This window comes from Heptranchias perlo, chromosome 9 (assembly GCF_035084215.1).
Source record: "Heptranchias perlo isolate sHepPer1 chromosome 9, sHepPer1.hap1, whole genome shotgun sequence".
In the NCBI taxonomy this organism is placed as follows: domain Eukaryota; kingdom Metazoa; phylum Chordata; class Chondrichthyes; order Hexanchiformes; family Hexanchidae; genus Heptranchias; species Heptranchias perlo.
Genome location: NC_090333.1, coordinates 56,156,669 through 56,180,180, shown reverse-complemented (window position 1 = coordinate 56,180,180; position 23,512 = coordinate 56,156,669). Strand labels below are relative to the sequence as shown.

The 23,512-nt window shown below is 39.8% G+C and overlaps 1 protein-coding gene and 1 long non-coding RNA gene across 5 annotated transcripts in view; one reads left to right on the top strand and one right to left on the bottom strand.

The window, feature by feature from the left end:
- Positions 1-589: 589 nt before the first annotated feature.
- Positions 590-22,513, bottom strand: ivns1abpa (influenza virus NS1A binding protein a). 3 transcript variants are annotated; one of them, XM_067990493.1, is made up of 16 exons: positions 22,337-22,513; positions 19,273-19,391; positions 14,601-14,877; positions 12,755-12,895; positions 11,835-12,004; positions 10,739-10,814; positions 10,086-10,259; positions 9,674-9,799; positions 6,428-6,535; positions 5,464-5,584; positions 4,955-5,179; positions 3,846-3,967; positions 3,372-3,498; positions 3,156-3,287; positions 2,708-2,881; positions 590-1,773 (listed from the first exon to the last, which is right to left on the bottom strand). In XM_067990493.1, exons 4-16 carry the CDS (start codon positions 12,863-12,865, stop codon positions 1,514-1,516), a joined length of 1,926 nt encoding a protein of 641 aa, XP_067846594.1. In that variant the 5' UTR covers positions 12,866-12,895; positions 14,601-14,877; positions 19,273-19,391; positions 22,337-22,513; the 3' UTR covers positions 590-1,513. The 3 variants fall into 3 exon arrangements, with proteins under 3 accessions (XP_067846594.1, XP_067846593.1, XP_067846595.1); XM_067990492.1 differs by lacking the exon at positions 19,273-19,391; XM_067990494.1 differs by lacking the exon at positions 19,273-19,391 and having other exon boundaries at positions 12,755-12,892.
- Positions 22,220-23,512, top strand: part of LOC137325411 (uncharacterized) — a 117,774-nt gene continuing 116,481 nt past the window's right edge. For both annotated transcript variants that reach the window (XR_010963878.1, XR_010963877.1), the window contains exon 1: positions 22,220-22,301. This is a non-coding gene — a long non-coding RNA (uncharacterized lncRNA). The remainder of the gene's footprint in view (positions 22,302-23,512) is intronic.

Sequence of the window (23,512 nt, the reverse complement as noted above, 5' to 3'; positions counted from 1 at the left end):
ATTTTCCTTGGTACCACACAGGCAAATGTTGCCTTGATGTCAAGGGCAGTCATTCTCACCTCACCTCTGGAATTCAGCTCTTTTATCCACATTTGGACCAAGGCTGTATGAGGTCTGGAGGTGAGTGGTCCTGGCAGAACCCAAACTGAGCATTGATGATCAGGTTATTGGTAAGTGCCACTTGATAGCACAGTCAACAACACCTTCCACCACTTTGCTGATGCTGGGGTAGTAATTGGCCAGATTGGATTTGTCTTGCTTTTGGACAGGACATATCCAGGCAATTGTCCACATTGTTGGGTAGATGCCAGTGTTGTAGCTGTATTGGAACAGCTTGGCTAGAGGCATGGCTAGGTCTGCAGCACAAGCCTTCAGCACTACAGCCAGGATCCATAGCCTTTGTTGTATCCAGTGCACGCAGCAGTTTCTTGATAGCATGTGGAGTGAATCAAACTGGCTGAAGACCGGCTTCTGTGATGGTGGACTAATCAGGCTAAAGTCTGAAGATAAGAAAATTCACAATCGTAGTTAAAATCCTATTCTTCTGGCTTTATAATACACATTTAAAGAATACAAAGTCCATGAGGGCAAGAGTTCAAATATTTTATTTTCTACATAGCTTGTAACAAAATTGATTTTCACTCAGGAGCTCTTCACTCTTTCACTATTCCATCCTAATACAATTTCACATTCAAAAACCCATGTCAAGTTCAACAAGCATTTACAGAGTAGTACAATAAGTTATAGCAGAGGCAGAGGCAAACATGAAAAGCTCTTGCAAGGAGAATTCTGTGTATGTTTCACTCTGGTGCCTTAAATTCTAGTCATGAGCTTTTTGTTTAATGCTTCCAAACAATATCTGATTTTGTTTCTCATAGTATATTCATCCAAGTATAAAAATTGTTATAAAAAGGTGATCATAAAACATTCAATCCAAAACAAAAATGCTTAATTGGCAGGCTGGTCAGCTTATCCATGACTTGTTTAAACTCTTCCCTTTCCTGTTAAACATAGATTTAAAGATACTCAAGGCAAGAAAGACAATCCTGCCTCTTCTCTTCCTCCCCCTCCCAAATTAACCATGTTATTTCATAACTATGCTGCACTTCTTCAAACCAGATAACTTCATGATGAGGCAATGTGCAAATGCTGCAAAACAAAACTCCGGGGAAGCTCTAAAAATACATTTCCTATTTTCCAAATTTTGAAATGAAAACCTTCTGCACACCAGGTTTGCACTTAACCAAAAAAACACTAGGAATACACAACAAACATACCTACATCCTGGGACAATAGTATTTACAGCTCAATGTAATCATAAGCAAACCCAAAGGCTTCATGTTACCATTAAAACCCAGACTTCATGCTTTAAATTGTTCTGGATACCTACATCCCAAACATAAACATCCAAAAATGTAATCATATCCCACTCCCCCCAACCCCCTCCCCCACGAACAGGTACAATACAAATTACATCACTAAACTGGTTAAGCTGCAAAGAAAAAGCTAAACTTTATAAACTGGACATATTTGTTTTGGTGTATGGGCTCCATTCATTGGTTTCTGGGTTGTATACTTCTACATTGTTCAGAAACTCATTGCCATCGAAGCCTCCCACAGCATAAAGGAGTCTGTTCACTGCAGCAACCCCAGCATTACTCCTTGCTGATGTCATGCTTCCCATCATCTTCCATTCATTTTTGGCTGGATCAAACATCTCAACACAGCTGAGTGCATGGGTTCCATCAAAACCTCCCACAGCAAAAATGTTTCCTGCAAAATAATTAATTGTATTAACAAAGTAGACAATAGAAAAATAAAAAAGGAACAGTGTTCCAACAGCAGCCAATCACCAAAACAATGAATGAGTAATGAGCAATCTGAATGTTTAACCAACTTCACTATTAAAAAGGTTATGTGTCAGCTTGGATAGAAAGCTGGCTAAAAAGCTGAAAACAGTGGCAATTAGTAGTTGTTTTCTGTGCTGGTGTCCTTTATAATTAGGGACATAGCACAAAAGCAGAGGTAATGGTAGACCTATGCAGGATTGGTTGGGCCAGTTGGAACATAGCAGGGATGAAAGGCTTTAATTGTAGTTGAGTTAGGAGAGACTAGAGAAATTCGGTTCTTGTTACTGGCAAAATTTAGGAGGAGATTTAAGGTGTTCAAAGTTATGAGGGATTTTAATGTTTTAAGGTGAATTGGGAAGTGCTATTTTCCACCAGAACAACAAAAAGGGAGAAGCTAGGAGACTTTATGTGCAGAGGGTTGCTAGGACATTGAATGCCCTACCAGAAAACAATGATTGGCAGAGCCATAGTAGTTTTAAAAAGGTCAACATAATTTTTAAAATATATTCAAAGTGTATACAGGGAAACACCTGGCGAATGGGAGTAAATAGCTTTGTAGAGCCGATGCAGACATGAGCCAAAATGGCAGCCTCCTATGCTGTAAAATGTTATTCTGTAAGCCAGTACTTCCTTACTGCAGTTGCAAAGCTCAATTTTGATATAGTAATGCCATCTCCAAAGCATGTGCTTAATTGGCCAGTTACTTGTAAAAACAAAGTCCATAGTGGAGTGATTTGCTTCAGTAGGCAAACCTCCCCCTCTCCCCCCACCCCCAACAAAAGATCAAGCCTTATGTTGACATGCTGCTAAATATCAAATTCCAGATACAATCACAGCAAAGATGGATTTGTTCTTACCATCATAAACAGCTACCCCTGCTCCACGGCGAGCCATATTCATGGGTGAAACCAGAGTCCAGGTGTTGTTCTCAGGATTATAACGCTCCACAGTGTTCAGACAGTTCCAGGACTCTGCACCTCCAACCACATACAGGTAACCATCTAGTGCACATACAGCAGCTTGATGTCTACCTAAAATTCAACATTTGAAATTAGTGCTACACTTTTTTTTGCCCAACAAGAGATCTGGAAGATGAAATAGCCATTTTTCTTGTAATGACATCAATATTAAAATACTCTGGAATTAGCATTTTTGCTACTAATTAACTGAAGTTCTTGAATATAAAATACATGATCTAAAAATCTCCCAGTGTTATGCAAGTAACCTTTATAAAATAACACTTTGGTTTAAGTCACTGCCATGCATTTGTCACAGACTGCATTTTACATTGAGAATTATACATACGTGTATTTAGAGGAGCACAATTTGTCCAGGTTTTTGAAACCGGGTCAAAGGCATCACAGTTTTTCAACCCTTTCTGTCCATATGGATCTGAGCCACCAACAATATACAGCTTTCCATTCAGGGAACATACACCTGCCAACCAACCAGAATTCAGTCATTAGCCACTTTAATCAACAAGTCAGCTATTACATTAATTAAGGGTTACTAGAGACTTGCCTGCATTACAACGATTGGTACGGAGCTCTGGTACTGGAGTCCAATCATCAGTATTTGGATTATAAGTCTCACCACAGCAAAGTTCATCTGAGTGGCCATTGGATCCGCCAGTTACATACAGTTGTCCCTGCAATACAAAGAAATACACATTAATCTCTAACCTAAAAAAAAAATCAAGAATCTGGCAGGTTTCATTCATTTGGAAAGGTGGAAACATCTTCTAAAAATCAGGAGCAGGAGTGAATGAATTGCTTAGACATATACAGCTAATTCACCAGGACAGAAAATTAATTCTAGAAAGCACAACATAGAACAGTTATAAACCAAACATGCTCTTCCACAATAGCAAGTTTTTTAAATAAAAGCTTATAATTGGTTTTAAACAATCTAAAAATATCAGCCATTAAAAGGGTATATAACATCAGACAGGTTAACAGATTTCTAAGAACGGTTATTTTGTTTCTGATCACTTACCATTAACACTGCCATCTGAAACCGTGCACGTGGTGTCCTCATTGGAGCAACGAAGATCCATCCATCAGTTGCAGGATCATAGCACTCTACTGTTCTTAAGCATTCCTCACGATTATAGCCACCTAATAACCAGCCAAAATGTGAAGTCTTTGACAAATCTCAGGCAGAAAGCGCAAAAACTAGAGGAACAAGCTGCAAGCAATTCCGAACTAAACAAGATTCCATCTTTAGAACAAGGTTGCTTGACATGACTTTACAGCAGTACATCTTTATTCAAATTGATTATAATTGTTCTTTTTAAAAAAAAGCAGCCTAATAGTTCAGCAGATGGAAGAACAGTACTTGTACCAGGATCATTGAAAACAGAAATCATTGGTGCTCTGTTGGATTAACTTTTGTTCAAGAAGGATAGGAATTGCTCTGGAACATGGAGACTGGTATTTAACCACTGTAATTGACAGGATGCAGCTTAATTTGATGGTACCCAATAGCTAAAAGAGGCACTTTTCTTTAAGAGGAGGGGAAAAAAGCAGATGTACTTGCAACTCCTCCCCAAAACTGGTTATAGAACAACAGCAAGATCTACAAAATGGTGTCTTGACAAACAAAAAATCCTCAACTGTATAGACAATTTATTTCACACATTAGTATAGCCTTCCCTCACCTGTAGATTCCATTAGTGTCAGTTATCCTTACTCCCAAATAGCTTAGCAGTGGTACAGATATATGCAGACCTGCTCTGTACCGAGGGAGCCAAACTCAGGTGCAGCAGCAATGAGGGTACTGCGGTTGGCCTTAATGTCCCTAGGTAGGAGGGACAAACAGGAATTCCTGCTGCTATTGCAATGCAACCTATTAAAATTGCACACATAAACACGGGGTGAAGACCAAATCTATTTTGATTACAATGCCTCCTACAAGTCAAACAGCCCATCTAAATTCATAGAGCGACCACTTGAGCAAGAGGTACTGGAAGACCTCGGAATCTAGCACAAACGCCACTTTTAGATGAAAATGTACATGAAAAGAAAAAAATGGGACAAAGACAAAATGCTCTTGCTTTAACGATAAAAATTTTTTTATGGAATACTTATTTAATTTGGACTCACCAGCAACAATGAGCTTGCCATTCAGTTCTGCTGTTCCTAGACCAGAGCGGGCATACTGCATGGGAGACAGGAGTTTGTCATCTTCATCTTCAGCCTGAACCTCAAAACTTATACTCTTGATTAGACATGGAGTGGTGACTGGTGAACTGTGGGGACTGTTGCGGCCATGAAGGAAGATGACACACAGCACACCGTTTAGAACAGCCAAGCACAGATAGGTAGTGTCTGAAGAGCAAAGCGGTTGACTCATTAGCAAGTAGTCAGAACTTAAAAAAACACAAATGCAACCCCCCCGCTCCATATGGTGGACCACCACACGTGCTGATAAAGAAAATGTTGGATAGGGAGGAGGACTAATTCCCATTTTCCCCTCCCACAGGTAAAAAGCACAACCCATTCTGTAGGAAGCAGAACTGTGTACTTTTACACAGCAAAAGTTCATTTCTTCTCTTCCCATAATTTGTTTATTGAATTATTTTCCAATTTAAAATTTCTGTTGTATAACTTACTTGATGTTTTTTCCGAAGCAATAATTTTCCACTCATGTTTGTTTGTTTGCACTTGAGCAGACAGATTTCCAGAAGAGCTGCTGTACATCTGCCGGTGGCTGTTCTCCCGCGGAGATTTCTTCTGCAAAATCAAATGGGCAGCTAGAAAACCTAGCTAGGCTGCACCTGCATTCACCTTCTACCTTCGTCATATTCCTACTTGATGCACAAGTTACTATCTTACATGAGATTTGACTCCTATCCACTCCCACCTTCCAAAATGGCTTCCTATTCACTTCACTCAAACCCATTTTTGTTGAATGGGAAACAAACTACAAACACCTTTGCCAATACATGTTAAGTAGACAGATGTCATTGGTGCTGAAACATCTACAGCAGTACCAGAACTAAGCACCCCAAATCTCAATGTGAGACAGGCAAACACTGACCAGTTGCCTAACAAGTGGCTAAATAACAGGATATGCAATTTATACTCTTTCAATCGCCACTGGACATCCAACACACTAAATGACAAGATTGATGTCCCACTTGGACCCTGCAAACCAATGCTATCAGGGCTGGTGCCAACTGAAGGCCCAGCATCTCCCTAAAAAGGGGAGGAGGAAATAACCCAACAGACCCTTCAGAATTCTAGAAGCAAAGTTAAGAGTATCCCTAGCCAAAGTCAACTGGTTACTTGCCCCACCTTCTCTATGGAAGGATGCATGGCCAGGATGAGAAAACACAATGCAGGGATTCTGAAATACATTTCTGACTGTACATCCTTGTAGTAGCTCATCCCAAAACACTAAATCTTATGTTCTGTAGCTTAACATACACCATGCAAGACAAACACCTCACAAACTTTCTAAATGCTGCACTAGCTATACAGGTAAAAATGAGAATTCTGTACTAGTCTAATTAGTGGGAACTGAATGTACCATCCTGACCAATTTTTATACGTACACCCCTTAATATTCAGTACCTGCACAAACTGAATGTGGTCATCATCAATGCCAAACACTTCAGCCTGTCCATCTAGTACGCTCCCATCAAGCAGTTTGTGATCAGCAGAGTAGTATAAGGTTTGAACCTGCAAAACAGCAACAAAACACCCATGTGGCTACTGTTTCCATAGCAACAAGCTAGTTTACGTAAGCTCCTGCTTATTTTTAGTCCCTTAGTGCTGGAAGGTCTCTGCTTTCTTGAAGAGGACTGCAGTTGTCTGACAGAAAATTAAGAGTCATTTGCACGAAGGTAGCAGCTCATTCTAAACAAAGGGATGATGATCGGTCCTTTGCACACTCAGTTGCTTTGGAAACCTGAGGTATAGAAAATCCACTCCGACAAAAATGAGGCAGGAAGATTCTTTTCCTTTGCAGTGTCGAGGTTTCGTGATGTTGCTAGGGAGAAATCGTGCAAATACAGGAAATGTGGTAAAACATACAAAATCATTACCTGAAGACCACTTCCTCGCATATACACTAGTGATTACAAATATTTGGCCTTGGAAGGGGAACAGGTTGTCACTGAGCAATTTTTGGTTTCTCTCCTTCCAGGGACCTGATTTATAGACTACCAGGTTACTGACTGGCTCAGTCTGTAGAGAGCAAATATGAAAGAAAATCTTTCTCCAACCCACCTTCAAAGTCATTCACCGCCACCTCAAATTTGAAATCTGGGCAAAAGGCAACCTAATTTTACCCTGAATCAACAGGTAGACATTATCTGCTTATAGAATTAATGTAATTAAAGAATTCCAAGATAAACAATAGCTAGAAATACTCACTGAGAAAGAGCAATCTACCACATGGACTGCAGCAGTTCAAGGCGGTGGCTCACCACCACCTTCTCAAGAGCAATTAGGGATGGGCAATAAATGATGGCCATGCCAGCAATGCCCACATCCCATGAACAAATTTAAAAAACTAGGTCAGCTTCCAGTTTACCACAAGCAACAGGGCCACATCTAGATACAATGGAGGAGTTACAAGGGAAACAATGACCTTGTTCTCAACTAGAATGCTACTAATGTTCACCCTGCATAGATCTTGACAGCAAAATAACCCAGACGTAGTGCAGCTATCTCCAAATTGGAAATCTCAGTCTGACAGATTGCTCCTAGCCATACAGTGGACCATGATGTTCCAATGCGGTACAGACTCTTGGATTTCATCTAGCTTGGCCAGAGAATCACATAAGTGAAACATCCCTTCAAACATACCCTCCTGAACTGATAGTGATTAGCAAATGCAACGTCCCAGATCTCCAAATATTTGTCTGCTCAGAAAACTCAGTAACCTCTTCATTTAATTAGTACTGTCAGTAAGAATCTCCTCTAAAATACCAGCACTGTTCTGCACAGGTTACTATTGATATAAAACAAGGTTATCTTTTGCATCTATTGAGGCTATTTTTGCTGTATGCTCAAACACCACAATGCTATGGTCATGTACCACACTTGTTAGTGTGCATAGAGTCATTTCAGCCCGCATCAATTTTAATATTTATGTTCCATTTATATTGCAAGTACTAGAAACACCAAATTTCATGAAAATAGCAGTTTCTACAAACATATCACCAACTCCAGCCTGACCCTCTACTTTCAATATCTAGTTAGTGTAGTTGTAGCACTCTGAGCAGACTGCCTAACCATGTGTCCTCTTGACATGGCACAGGCAGAATGCATACACAAATGTGCAGAAGCTTCTGCACTCCAATTTATTAGGAAAATTTGATTTTGATTAAGAGATTAAGAGATTGACTGGGAAGTGATCTTCCTCCTGTTAAAGCAAAACCACCAAAGAGCAGTACAATTAGACAGCAGGCTGGGCAATATGTTCAGGGATGGAACCCCCTGCCTCCAAAATGCAGTACTGAATAGACCTAAATCACTTCTGTGCATGCTTTTTAAAAAAAATTAACACTTCCAGTTCTCCCATATTCACCATTCCCAGAGGATGGTGAAGTTACCATACCTTTAACAATTCTGGTTTGAGCCAGCAAGATTTTCTTCTTAAAGTACATTTGCTGCAAATATGAACTGTGGGAAACTGGGTTGAGTGGTTTTGTTGGGGGGGTGGGGGGGCGGTAGAACAGATAGTGAAGAACCAGTGTCCTACCGCGTGTTATGTGCTATGCTGCTGATAGGTAACCATATATAGATGAAGTGCACATGAAAGTCCACAACTGATACTTATCTTGCTTCCCTTTTAAAATGTATACGAGGGAGAAAGGAATAGAAGGATATGTTGATAGGGAGAGATGAAGCTCATGGACCATAAACCCATTGGGCCAAATGGCCTGTTTCTGTGCTGTAAAATTCCATGTAACTGACAACAGCCAACCAGGTGTCCATATCCCCCAAATCAGGAGTCATTGGTCCAGGTAATCACATGGAGGATTACCACCTCACCAAATAACTGCTTTTGTAAGAACGCAAATAAAGAGGTATCCAGTGACTAGACTTCACAGCCTTTGCAGCATGAATTGGAAGAATTACAATTATAAATCAGAGACTTACCTGAGTAAAGCCAAAATTCGAAGATCCCCAGTCTCCTCACCTATCATTTTATTTAAGCCTGCCTCTGCCCTTGAGAATTAACATTTTGCACAAATCAAGTTTCTCACCAAAAACTACCAACAGAAATAAGCAATTTTAGTCAGATTCTGCCACAATGTCATAACATATTAATGTAAGTAACCTTATTAATCCTGCAAAGGAGCAAACACCATTAAATCAACTCTTGCCCATAGCAAGATTCTGCAGACTTTAGGGAAAGGCCGCTGCTTCCTTATGAGTCACTACCCTCGCAGTATCTTCATTTTCTTCAGGCTTGAAGTATCCTAGTTTTGTTAGATTAAACCTAAGGAAATAAAAATCAATTGGGAGGGAGATAAATTAGAATATTGTACTTACTCATATGGATTAGCTGTGGAAGGAAGCAATTAAACATAGAAAAGTACCTTCTCTCCCTTTCTCTAAAGCTTTTTCTACACTGCAAAACAAAAAGCTTCAAAACAAAAACAAAAGAAATTTCCACAAATAAGGCAGCATAGAGCAGAAAAAAAGACTAAACAATTTATACTGCTCACCTTCACACCCCCACTTTCTCAGCTTAGGGGCACCTACAGCAAAATTTAAATTCTTTAGGATCGTTTATCAATCACACTGTAATAGGTGCAAACCTCCAAATAACCACAAACAGCATTTGTTTTTTGTTGTACTAACCTCTTCCATCAGCTCTTCCAGGCTTTTCCCATTCTCCCAGACACTACGCTGCACCCAGTTGATTACCTTTGTGTAAACTTTACCATTGCTCGGCAGGGAGACATTTTCCTCCAATATCACCTCCAACTGGGAAGAAATAGATTCAATGAAACTGATATTCAAGTTTTCACATACATTAAGTACCTATATGAATATTGTATGCAGTTAGAATGTTCACAGCTAGTATGAAGTTAAAATTAAACAAAATTCCAAGTATTATATCCAAGAGTATTCCTACCAACAGTAAAAAAAAACAGGAACCATAGCATACAATCATGCTATGGTTGGAAAACAGCAAGTTCCAACTATTACAAATCCAAAAGGATTTTTAGCACATTAGACAAAAAAAGTGCTAAATTTCTACTTTGTTTACCTTTAGCCGTGGAAGTTTTAGAAATTCATCCTGTTCTGAAATCTCCAACAAGTTTTCCTGAATGCAACCATCGATCTGACCCAGCAGCCGAGAGTCTCCCATCTGGCTGGCAAAGTTTCGATAAGAAATACAGTTCTGGACATCCATCCTGGATAGTATATAATCACCACACACCTAAAAGTTACATTAGAGCAAGTTAGCACTTCAACTATTGTGGCACATGGTACACAGTAAAAGCAAGAGGTACTAAACAATACTGCCACACCTGAAGGAACACCAAGGGAATACAACACAGTTGCACATAACATCCAAGCAGTGGTCCTAGTTTTGGTGCAACCACAAGGTACTTTTAGTAGACTGCTAGTCTGCCTCACTAAAGATCACTCTACAGGTACCAGTAGGTCATATGACTGATGAGCTCTGAATACCAGATCAACCTAGTTGTAACCAGTCACAAATCAAGAGATATCTACACTCAAATGGAGATCAGGGAGGAAGATGGATTTAATCCAATTATGAAAATATCAGAAAAACAGAATTCAATAAGACCAAAAAAGTTTGCAACTACCATAGACAATTCCGTTTGGGCAAAACCTCAACCTTCCTCCCTCCCCCAAAAATCAAGTAACTGCCAGATTAGCAGCTGCACACACCTGTCTTACTCGGTCCATCTTCAGTTTTTTGGCAGCGGAATACACATCTTTTACCAGTTCTTTATCTGCTTTAAGCCTGTAAAGTAAACAAATTAGCTTTAAAATAACAACTTACTAATAAGTCTGCTAAAGCCCCTAAACAAAAGATCAATCTGGATATAACTTTAGATATTCTCCTCTAACTTGACAAAAAGGATGGAATCCAGTGATTAAATGTCAGGAGCAAAAAGTAGCAGCATGAGAAAACTGTCAATTCAATGACTAACGGTGAAATGAACTGTGTGTGTGTGTGTGTGTGTGTGTGTGTGTGTGTGTGTGTGTGGGGGGGGGGGGGGAAGAAAAGAAAAAAAAAGAGAAGGTGGCATTAAAAGACAAGAATTGCATGTGAAGATATTTTGCTTCTTTAAAAAGCACAAACCACAAAAGATGGAAGAGAAATTCTATACTGAAACAGCAATTACTTCAAAACCAAGAAGCATATTGTTAAATCAAAGAATTCCACCTAGAAATGTATACAAACAGGCTTGTAATCAAATGATGGAAATCAAGTGGATCAATTGTTTTGCAGCCCCCTCCAACCCAGACACTAATGTGGAGCTTCAACCAACCAGTTATAGTTATGATTTGTTGTTGCACTGTAGATTAAGTAAAACAAAGGCTACTCATGAACCATCCTCTTCTCAAGTGAGTTGCAAAATTGTAGAGAAATGTCCCTTACTTGAGTCAGTAAAGCGGTGACAGATCTAGATAAGGGCCCTAGACTGCAGCAATTTATACTTTCAATCAGTAGTTAGTTACGCTGAACACAGAACAGTCTCACGAGTATCTACCCTGGAAGACCAGTTATAAGCCAGGGTTTCCAAAGATTGCAAAGTTAATTCAAACCTCCTTCTCATGTTGCAGAAATAACCCACTTACATACCATTTCATTTTATTCTTGAGGAGCAAGGTGTACATTATACACTGGGATTATAGAGGTTGTTTCAGATTGCCATTTGTTCTTTGATTGTTGTATTCAGTGTTTGTGACTACAGCCCTACTTTGAACAACATAACTAATTTAACATGGACTGCAATTTCACAAGGACAACACTTACTGTGCAGTGTAGGCATAGTTCATCAAAATTTCAACTGCAGCTGGATTCAGGTCATCAAATTTCACATGAGAAAACCCATGGGGATCACTATCATTGTTGAAAATTTCAAATAAGTAAGGGCTGCAGCAAGCAAGGACAGCTCTATGAGCCAACATCTCATGTCCACAGACCTTAAACGAGAAGGGGAAAATATCATCCTGAATCACTTGGGTTAATAATTTGAAAAACACATTCCATTCAATAATGTTTCAAGACATCACAGCTCCTTTTCAGAATATAAATTACTACAATCATTCTTGCAAAGTTTGTGATCATTTGATATTTACAATAACTACTAATTGATGAGCAACCACAAACCAACTCAAACACTCTAATCTCACCCCACCAGAAAACAGCATTGAATATGGCTAATTTATAGGTTTCAATTAAGAGATCAAGAACAGTTTTTCCCCTAATTACACAGACCAGGAAGATTCACAGTTCAATCCCTAGGATGGTCTGTCATGACAACAGCAAGGACACAACTACCCTCAAGTTAGGTAGGGGCAAACCAGGAGAATTTTAGCTTACTATCCAATGCATGTGTGTACATTGGAAGGACAGGATCAGGGATGGGCCATCATACTAAGTAGGTTGTTGAAACTCAACTGAAGAATGGTTATTTGTGTGAGGTACTAGAGGGCACCTGTGGAACCACACCTAAACAAGGAGTCAATGCCTTGATAGGAGAAGTAAAAGGAAAAAAAAAAACGGAGAAATGTCAGTACTATAAACACAAAAATTCCAATTTTGTTAACTAGATTATAAATACACTATTACTTTAGTAATTAGACCAACTACATTTTGTAAAATAGCTAAAATTATTCAAAGTTTAAGATCTGCAATACTGCTGTTTAACAGGTTCTGTAATTTATGAATACCTGAAGTCTGACATCACAAAACTGTCCACTTTTTCGCAGGGCATTGAGTTTGGCCACAGATGACTCAATGAAATTCTCATCTTCAAAAACTAAATACCCGTTAGGAATCATTTTTTCTTCCCTTGTGGGCAGAGAAACCTGCTAATATAAAAATCAATTGGTTTTTCAAAATTTACTGCAAGATTGTTCAGTGCACATCCAATTTGATCACATTTTATGCTGCAGTACTACATCAGTAATTCAATTACAAAAATCAAAACCAGGTACACAAAGCAGAAGTACTAAGACATTCATGACGAGAGGTGTTCTGAAGCCTCTTACTTATGTAATGAGTCAATTATTTGAGTGATGCAGACAAACAGATGTGCTCTGGCAATCAGGGACTATCATGGAGTACAATGTTATCAAAGAACATCTGCTTCATTTCAAAAAAATTGGTCCATAGGCTTCACAGACCAACTGTTCATTAATCTTACCCAGTATTGGGGACACAAGGGGAGTACTGTATTGCAAGAAATGAATTCTCTACCTAAATTCAAGTTTATTCATCTGCAATAATATGGCCACATAGCTCATCATTTCCACTTGTGAAAAACAGCACTGATAAAAATACCCATAATTAAACTCAATGGTTAGCACCAATGATCTTTTTCAACAGATGTTATTCTCTGGACATTTATTACATTATTTCTGTTGTGCTGTAACTGCTTCTGCAGAGACTAACTGGAATTGCAACTGTCCAATAAATGCAAACAAAAAGCTTCAAGCCAATCAAATATCCCAATTTCTACAGATTTCTCTGATCTAAAGTAGTATTAACAGTAATTGTTCACTTACACTCAGGTACAGCAAAACATACAATTTCAAACATATGGAACAAAGTTTTCTAATTTATGAAATCACTACTGCAATGTTGTATAGCTTTGAACTCCAATACTAAGCCTCACAGTGGCAAGGTATAAATTTGAATTCCACTGTAGCAAGGAACAAATGCTAATTCTCCAACTTTTTAAAGCTATGTGGGATAAGTATTTCATAGTCTCCAACTTGAACAGAACCAGAACTTCCAATCTAGCAGTAAGTGAAAATGATCACATCTAGATTTTACATAACCATGTATAGCCTATTTTGGGGAATTTACAATATAGTTTTTAATTAAGGGTGGTTTAAAGCATAAAAACCCAATAATACATTAAAAAAGTGTTCTATCTGAATTTAGCTAATTGTTATAAATTGAGATTCCAACTTTAGAAGACCCCATCTTTCAAAAGGAATAGTTTAAAGTATGTTTATTGAGAGTACATGCAAGAGATGCATTTGCCTAGTGCACCAAGGTTTTATATGCAAAATGTACTTCACTTGTGATACAAATCATGCATCCATTTTTTGTCTAACTACCCAATTAAAGGTCAAAAGCATTGCTTTGTAAAAAAAGAGGGCATCCGATTCTGCCTGGGATGAAAGATTGAGTGCAACTGAAAAAATGGTTATAGCACCAAAACCTGAGATGTTGAGACCAATATACTTTTTTTTAAAAAGTCAGAAGTAACTACTTTGTACTGCAATACAGTTTACAAAATCTGTATACTTAAAATGATTGTTCACTAGAACAGACTGTAGGAAACTGAAGGGCCAAAAAGTTTTAGCCCTTTTAAAAAAAAATTAAGAAAAAAAGCACTATACATAACATTTAATTGGTATTAACTGTACAATGGTGACACTGATCACAAATGTAAAGGCATGACAACATTTCAATTGCATCACTTAATTATCAACTTTGCTTTCACCAGCACATTCTGTACATACAGGAACATGACACTATGTATATAATGTTTTTAAAACTTACTTAGCACTTCCGTACTTAAGAAAAATATTGAAGAAATAAAATTTCAAAAAGTGAAGGCACTTGATGCGTTTTTGGGCACTCTGGATCCAGTTTGCCAGCAAATTCTGAAAAGATAACTGGCGATGTATCAATATGTAGGCAGGTAATGACGAGTCCAGTAAGGGTAAGCCTCAAATGGTGCTGACAAAAATCAGGCTCACAACTGATGAAAAAGGAGTCCCAAAATACACCAAGGCTATAGACATGAATTTCTATTGTGATGATCTTGCATATTATCCTAGAGGAAAAACAGAAACATGGTTGAACAAAGCATATAATAGACTATTCACACAATGGAAGATTTTCCCTGCTACATCTCCAATTTCACACTAAATTTGATGCTTCGTAGCACTTTGTAGCTACCCAACTGACTGGCTCTAGATATATTCACAAAAAAATCCTCCACAAATAAAGCACCTTGTATAAAAGTGATGTAAACCACACACTTAAGGTTAAAGGAGGTAAAGCAAGAATACCGCTGGAAAAGAAACTACAGCCCTGTTATGGTTTACAGTTTTGCCAGAGTCACTGAACCTTACTTAATATGACAAGTAAAAAAATCAAATTAGTCCCATCTGTGCAGTAGCAAACCAAGCACTCCAATATAGTGGGATTTCAGAATTTTTACAGTAAGCTCCTACACAAAAAAGTAGGTGGGGTGGGGGACGACACACACCTATGTTGAGCAACTCAAGTCAGAATAGTTCACACAGCAGCCTTGCTGTAACTTGACAGCTGCAAAAAAACAGGTTTGCCATCACATCCAATAATCTCAAAGACAAAACATTTTCATGTACAAAAAAGGTCAGTGAATCCAATTCTATATAAACATGTAATGTTTCATTGCATTTGCATGACTCCCAAATGAACCTAGCAGGTGAAGCATTGTACAACAAAAAATAAACCCCGCAACTGCTCTCATTTCCATGAGCCAGCTCCTGATATTAAAGCTGCTAAACCTGGTTTCCCAGATCAATGGCATAAAAAGAGTCAAAGTCTGCTGATTGGTTCCTGGAATCTAACTTAAAAAGATCAATACTAGAGAACCCTCGAGACTCAAATGTATAGCAGCAAGTCAATTGCAACATGCATTTATGTGTTCCGATGAAAGGTCATTGATATGAAATGTTAACTTTCTCTCTCCACAAATGCTGCCTGGCTTGAGTGTTACCAGCACTTTGTTTTTATTTCAGATTGCCAGCATCTGCAGTATTTTGCTTTTCTATGCATTTATTTGAGATTCATTTACAGTTTAAAGTTCCATTATTAGCAAAAAGGAATGGTTTGACATTATGATTATCTGAAGTCATCAACATTGACTACAATAAGTTTTTGAGGCAAAGTACAAATAACGACAAGTAAAACTGAATCAAGGGGCAGTTGGCCAGTGAATTAACAATTGGTAGAACTACTTTAAGTCAGTTTGACAACTTTTCAAAAAAATCACAGTTGTGACAATGCCATTAAATATACAAATGCAACAGCTCAAATTTAGCAGTTACATTTTTTTTGCCAGATAGTAAATTGCAACTAAAAAGCTATGACCAAGTGCAGGAAAATGGGATCTGGCTGGGTGGATCATTTTCAGCTGGCGTAGACATGGGCTGAATGGCCTCCTTCTGTGCCGTAAATTTTCTATGATTCGATGAGAAATTAAGTATGCAGATGTTAAGTAAAATTGGCAAAGAATTAACTTGGAGTGCCATAGTAAAATATCTTCATTTCAAGACACCTTTGAGGCATTCAACTACAGTATTTAATTAAGCACTTTTGAATCTTTTCCCCCTGTATCAATACTACAAAATTAAATTCAGATGATTCTAAAAATCATTATGTAGTTCTCATGAGAAGGTTTTATTCTTGCTTGCACTCTCCAGACATCTTGTGGTTTGGTGCCTTAGCCTGGCCATCTGCCTCAACCATTTAATACATTACCTGACCATAAGCAGTGGGCAACAGTTCAACCAGCAGAAAAATCAGCTGCATCAAGTCTTCCACACACCTATAGATATACCAGTGCAAACCAAAATATGGCAAATTTCTACCTGATTTTACAAACCAGCAGTATGAATTAAGCAAGCACATCTTAAATTTTAGACGTCGTTATGTCCTGGAGCGCACTGCCTGAAAGGGTGGTGGAAACAAATTCAATAGTAACTTTCAAAAGGGAAACATCTGCAGGCCTATGGGACTAATTGGATAGCTCACAAGCATGATGGGCTGAACAGCCTTTCGGTGCTGTATCATTCTATGATTCTAAATGCAAGTGACAAAATAAACAGATGTCACACACCTTATATCTCATTTTGAGCTTTTAATTTGTAAATAACTGAGCATTTAACACATCTGCTCCTCAGTAATGTTTTAAAAAAGCAATTACTTCAACCTCATTAACAGTCCACTTGCAGCATTTCATACAACCATAATCTTGAAACAAGGTTACTACTCTCACTTGAGCAGTAATATTCAAAACCCCAAGGGTCGATCTCTACTAACTCCCCTCAACTTGATGAAAATGACTCCACTGAGTTAAGTTGTAATCGAATGCTCTACAGGTGGCAGATCATTGTAATCCAACTGCAAGTTTAAAAAAATAAGAAACCCTGTTACCTCATTTGGGGGAATAAACCCCGTAGCCTTGTGGACCTGTAAGCTTAATGATGCAGCCTTATCCTACTATACAAAACTAAAGCAATATCAAGGGAATCCATGTGTGGACTAAGGCATATAGTTGTAATGATGGTACAATAGGAGGTATGGGGTATGGGATGCCACTGACTCAGAATACACTCACTATATTCAAAGTGAAAGGAATCCAATTTTTAAAAAATAATTGAAGGAGCTATAAATTCCACTGTTACATTTAGAGTTAAGATCAGATTTCATTCTTCACAATTCATTGGTACAAATCTAATCATGTTTAAAATCACTCATGATAACCTACTCATGACATTAAGTTGAGGTTATTGACAGTTGATACAATGAGTGGTCTCTAACTTGAGAATTTTATTCTTGATCATCACTTCTTGAAGGAATTAGAATTAACAAAAATACAGCTCCTCCAACGCGCCCCCCCCCGGTACAAACATTTTTGCAAACTAGTTACACATCAGCCTGAACTGAGGCCATATTGGTTTGCGAAATCCAAGAAATTATAGTCAAATCAATATGTAGTGTTTCTGGAAAATTGCACTAGTTATCACATTAAAGTTAGTTTCTTTCACGTGGCTAAAATTCTGCTCAGGATTATTAAAATATATTGTTGGGTTCCTGATGCAATTTAGTGCATCGAAAATGCACTAAACAGCAAGGACATTTTAGCTTTTGCTTCTGTAGATTTGACACTCATTACACATACCATACGCTCAAAAATAAATTTCTTGGGCAGGGAGATAAGTTTTCAGAACAGAAGTTGTCAGTCCCACTTTATCACAAGTGCCTTTTTAGTCATTACTTGGAGCCATAATAACTTAAAAAGTGAATGGAATGGGTTAATCAAGAGCATCAACAGAACTGTAAGGTTTTCATTCTTCACTTGAGTTTGTCCAAACATACAGGCAGAGAATGCAGCATATTTGGACTTTCAAAAAGAATTATACAAAAGAGCTAATGCTCATCATATTAAAAAAAGGTAAAGCACCTGCACAGAAACAAGGATGGCTGATAGAACAGCAGCAGGGTAGGAGTAAATGGATGTTATTCAGATTGAGAAGCTCAGTTACTAAAGTGCATTGAGACTTCGATCTCCAAAAACACATGATGTGGAGATGCCAGTGATGGACTGGGGTGGACAAATGTAAGGAATCTTACAACACCAGGTTATAGTCCAACAGTTTTATTTGAAAACTCACTCACCTGACGAAGGAGGTAAGCTCCGAAAGCTTGTGATTTTCAAATAAAACTGTTGGACTATAACATGGTGTTGTAAGATTCCTTACATTTGTCCAAAAACACATGCAAATGATTTGCAAATGGTCGTAGAAGAAACCGTATCAAAACTTACTAATAGCAAATTGGGAGGCAAGGAAAATTGCAAGAGTCTGCAGGAGATGACAGGTTAGGGGAGTGAGCAGATCTAGTCATTCAAAAAGGGTTAATTATGAAGTAGCTCATTTTGATGAAAAAAAGCAAAAAACCTACACCAGAAAAGGATCTCTGGGGTGTGGGGTGGAAGTGGACAAGAAACATAAATGGCATAGAATGGTATAAATACATTTGAGATTATTAAAATCAGTTTTAAAAAATGTTTTCAGGTAGTGAATTTGTAAATGTCAATTTCCTCCCCACATTTCAGGAAAAAAAACATTTGAAATTACCCACCCTTTTAATTAAATTGGGCCTGGAGACCCACGTACATTGTATCAGCAATGTCTACACACTGCTGTGCTGACTTCACAGATGTGAGGCACATGCATCTCTGGAGCCTATTTTCAGGAAAAGGAATGGAGACGGTGCAATTTGGATTTAATTTTTAAAAAGGGGGGGGGGGGGGGGGGGGGGAAGAGAAAGAGAAGGAGGAGACCTGGGTCATCTTTGGATACTGCTGTAAAGATTATGCTCTTCATACTAAACAACATTATTCTCTCATTCCCAGTAAGGTATGGAGCAAGGATAGCAGCATACTGATAGTTACCACAGATAGCGTCCTGAAGACTGAGGTCAGTGGGTGATTGTGGTCACACGCCAAGGCAGTTTGTTAAAACACACCAATTGTTACCCTCTGCATAATCTCCAATTTTGGTAGGTAACTGGCTGGAGGAAAAATAATTTTTTTTTTAAAAAAAGCAAAACTAGTGAGTCCAATAAATGTGTCCATTAACTGTATAAATTGTAGGGTATCACTTAGCTTGCCTGTACCTTTTTAGTGCATTGTATGTTTTACACATTAGCCGCGGCTCAATGGTAACAGTCCTGCCTCTGAGTCCGTAGGTTGTGGGTACAAGTCTCACTCCAGAGACTTGGGCACATAATCCAAACTGACATTTCAGTGCAGTACTGAGAGTGCTGCACTGTCAGAGGTGCCAACTTTTGGATGAGACCTTAAACCGAGGCCCCCATCTGCCCTCCTAGGTGGCTGTCCTGCAGTATGTAAATGCAAGCCTTTCTTCCTTGAATTTTAACAATGTTCAAAATAAAAACATTTTAAACTGATTTTCTTCAAATTTACCCAAACTTTTGGCATTCAATTCCTTCCCACTAATTTGCTCAAATACCTGGAAATAAGGCCAGGTCTTTAAATTTGAAATAAACAGACTAAATTATTAATACAAATGCAAGGTGACAATCAATCTGTACAAAACATTGGTTGGACCACAGATGCAGTACTGGTCACATTATTATGGGGAGGATGCTGCAGCTATGGTAAAGCTGCATAGATTCACTAGAATACAAGAATATAATCACGATGGGAAGTAATCAAAACCAGGACTGCATTCACTGGAAAAGACAAGGTAGCATTCAAAACAGAGCCAAGTCAACCAATATAGAGATTTAAACACTTACAGAATAAACAGTATGGGGAAGGTGACTAAGGATAGTTTTGATGTAAACCTAACTCCAACATAGGCACAATGGGCCAAATGACTGTCGTCCGCACTAAAATTTCTGTAGCTTAAGAAGTTGCTTGCTCACTCCTTTGGGTGGAAGCAGATAGTGGGCTGGGTAAGCTCAAAAAAGGGAAAAAGTTAAAAATTCAAAAAAATTTAAGTTTATGGCACCTGCTAGTACAATAACACTGTACTTCTCCTTCTAGTACCTAACAATGTATTGTGTTGCTATGCTCCTTATGCCACTTGAACTTCATATCTAAACTGTTGCCTTTTTAATATAAACAGGAGCTTCAGCATGCAGAATTAAAAGTAAACCTGGGGTAGAAATTGTAAAACTAAAACACCAATATCTAACAAAATTAATAATTTACAATTTCAGAAGAGAAACACAAAAATGCAGACAGCACCACCAAAAAAAATTTTGGAAACCACATTCAGCTGTTGTACATGTTCACTACTTGAAAAAGAACATATTTGGCCTTGAGCAAGGTTCTAGAATTCACTAGAAAAATCTTGAGTGATGCTACAGTAATTTGTAACAATCCTTCAAGTGCAATTCTGCAAAGATACTTTTCTGAACAAAGTGTAATTAAATATTTTCTGTTCCACTGAAAACTTATTAGCCACATTAGTGATAAAACAGAAATTAAAGAGGAATAGATTATATAGAGCACCTGGATATTTCATCTGCTGCTCATTATAAAGAATCTTATTGGGGGGGGGGGGGGGAATCACAGGAAGTGTTAGCTAAGAATTTACAAGCAAACACAGATGACAATTGTTCAAGACTAAATATTTTGAATTATAAAATATTTCAAGCAAACAGGGTGCGGGGCAAGACAGACTCCCTTTTTCTGACTCCGCCCCACAATAAAAAATTGCCCGGGAACAAGCTACCCCGACAGGTTTAACGGTACTTTACGCATTGGTGTGGATGGGGGCCCCCCATCCACAAAAAACAATCCAACGGTGACAGTGCACAGTCTCATCCAAAATCTTGAGGACAAGGTCTTTGCTTATTCCTCTACGCCCCACCTCAATTCTGACCACAGGATTTATAGAGTCCGCATCCTCCCTCACCCCATCCGTAAGCCAAATCCTGACCTTAATGTTCGCAGTCTCTGCCGCTTTCCTCTCCATCGTAAACCACTGTTACTCCTCCGGCCCTCCAATTCTAACACTGTGTTTGCAACCTCCACTTCGCCTCTCCTTCACTCACTCATTCATTCTCGCCCCCACCAGAGTCAAATCTCATAGGGGCTCAGTCTGTTCCCCCCCCCCCCAACACATACACCCCCTCATCTAACTATAAACACAAGGTTTGCAATCACTGCTTCGGTCCTCCGACCCTCAGCCTAACTGCAGGCCCAGCAGTCTTCGCGTCTCTTTTACCCTCCCCACATTAAAAAAAAACCTCCACCGCAGCAATCTGCAGTCTGCTCCCGCCCCTCAAACACTAAAACACTGAGCGGACGGCAGCAGAGCCCACGTGTTATGCCATTAGGCGCATGATGCCATGTGCGACATCAGCCAATGCTGCCGAAACCAAGTGAAATTAGTTTACCGGACCAAAGGGGGAGCGGGCGGGGTTTAAAAAAAAAAGAGAAGCAGTCAGATTCCCTGATGTACCCAGCGACCGGGATCCTTTCCCGGAGAGGAGAAGGGGGGAGAAGGAGGGGAAAAAAAAGTTACGTGGCCGTACCGCAATTTGGCCGGATTTGAAGCTCATGTCCTTCTGGTACCCGCGCTTGTCACGGGCTCCACTGACTCGGCTTGTCCGCCGCCAGGAGCGCACCGAATCTCCGAGCGCGGAACCCCCTCCACCGCCGTTAACATTTAAAAATATAAAATTAATTCGTTGCGTTCTTCAGTCCGCGGCTCTACCAAACTTAACTCGTTCGGAACACGAGCCCATCCCGTCCCGTCCCGCCCCCCCCTCCTCCTTCTAACTCGCCTATTGGCTGCACGTTTCGCTCACAATGACCCCCATTGACCATTCGCGACGTCAATCACTGTCGCCACTCGGCAACACAGCCGCAAAGTTAGGTTGTCATTGGATCGCGGGTCTTCGCGCCTCAACAAAGAAAAGCAAAATTGAATACCGCCGACACAGGTAGTAAAATAAATCCACCATTTTCAAAAGCCTACCTTTCTAGGGACAAAACGGACGATATAAATCATATTTGATAAAGTAAATGTTCTATTTCCTCTGCTGAGCGTCCTCACCGCGGTAACTAACCGAGAAGACTATAAGTAAGCATCCACCTAACCGCACAGCTTCCAACGCGCCTCTGTAAGTGCTGACTCCTCGCGCCCAGATAAATAGTGACGTGACATTGGGTTGTTGCGTACACTGCGCATGTGCTTGAACTGCATAGTGAGTCCGCCCTCAGAACCGCACTTGCGCACCAGGGGCGACCTTGACTGGAGCGCGGGGTGGGCGGGGGAAGCGCGAGCCAACGGGTCCCAGAACGGCGGTAAACAGTGGAAACCCCAGTAACAGTGCAGTGATTGGTAAAGCTGTGAGCCACCTTTCCTCATGTGTACTCCTCTCACTGGTTATGAAACGGAATTTGTATATGCCACAATATATAGTGGTGGGGATCTGGAACTCACTGCCAGAAAGAGTGGTAGAGGCAAAAACCCTCATCCCATTTAAGAAGTACGAGGATATGCACTTGAAGTGCAGTAACCTACAAGGCTACGGACCATGAGCTGGAAAGCTGGAGTAGACTGGATAGTTTTTTTTTGGCTGGTACAGACATGATGGACCGAATGGCCTCTTGCGCCGTAACTTTCTATGATTATTCTTCTATGAAAATATCATTGGGGCCCAAGAGTTATCTTCCTGCACACATCCCTGCCCCTATTATCTTCACAAGTACACACACACTGTCTGCACCCTTCCCTGGTGGTGACCTTGGAGTATGCTGTTTGACTGGTCGAGACCCCGCCCCCATCCCTGATGGCCAAGAAACCCTCCCCCCGCAATGGCCGATCCTCCCCTGATGGCCGAGACCCCCCACTGATAGCCGCGACCCACCCCAATGGTAGAATTCTCATCTCCGATGACAGAGTTTTCACCTCCCACAATGGCCGACTTTTCACCTTCCCCTGCCCCGTGATCGGCCTCCTCATCCAACCCCCAAAGATTCCAATCTCTCCCCGACCCCCCCCCCCCCATACAAACCCTAAAGATCCCGATCTATCCCTGACCACCACCCCCCCCACCCCATACAAACCCCAAAGGCTCTGATCGCTCCCCGGCTGTTTTCCCACCCGACAAGCAGCCAGTCTGTCAATCTGGCTGGCTGCAGGGTGCAA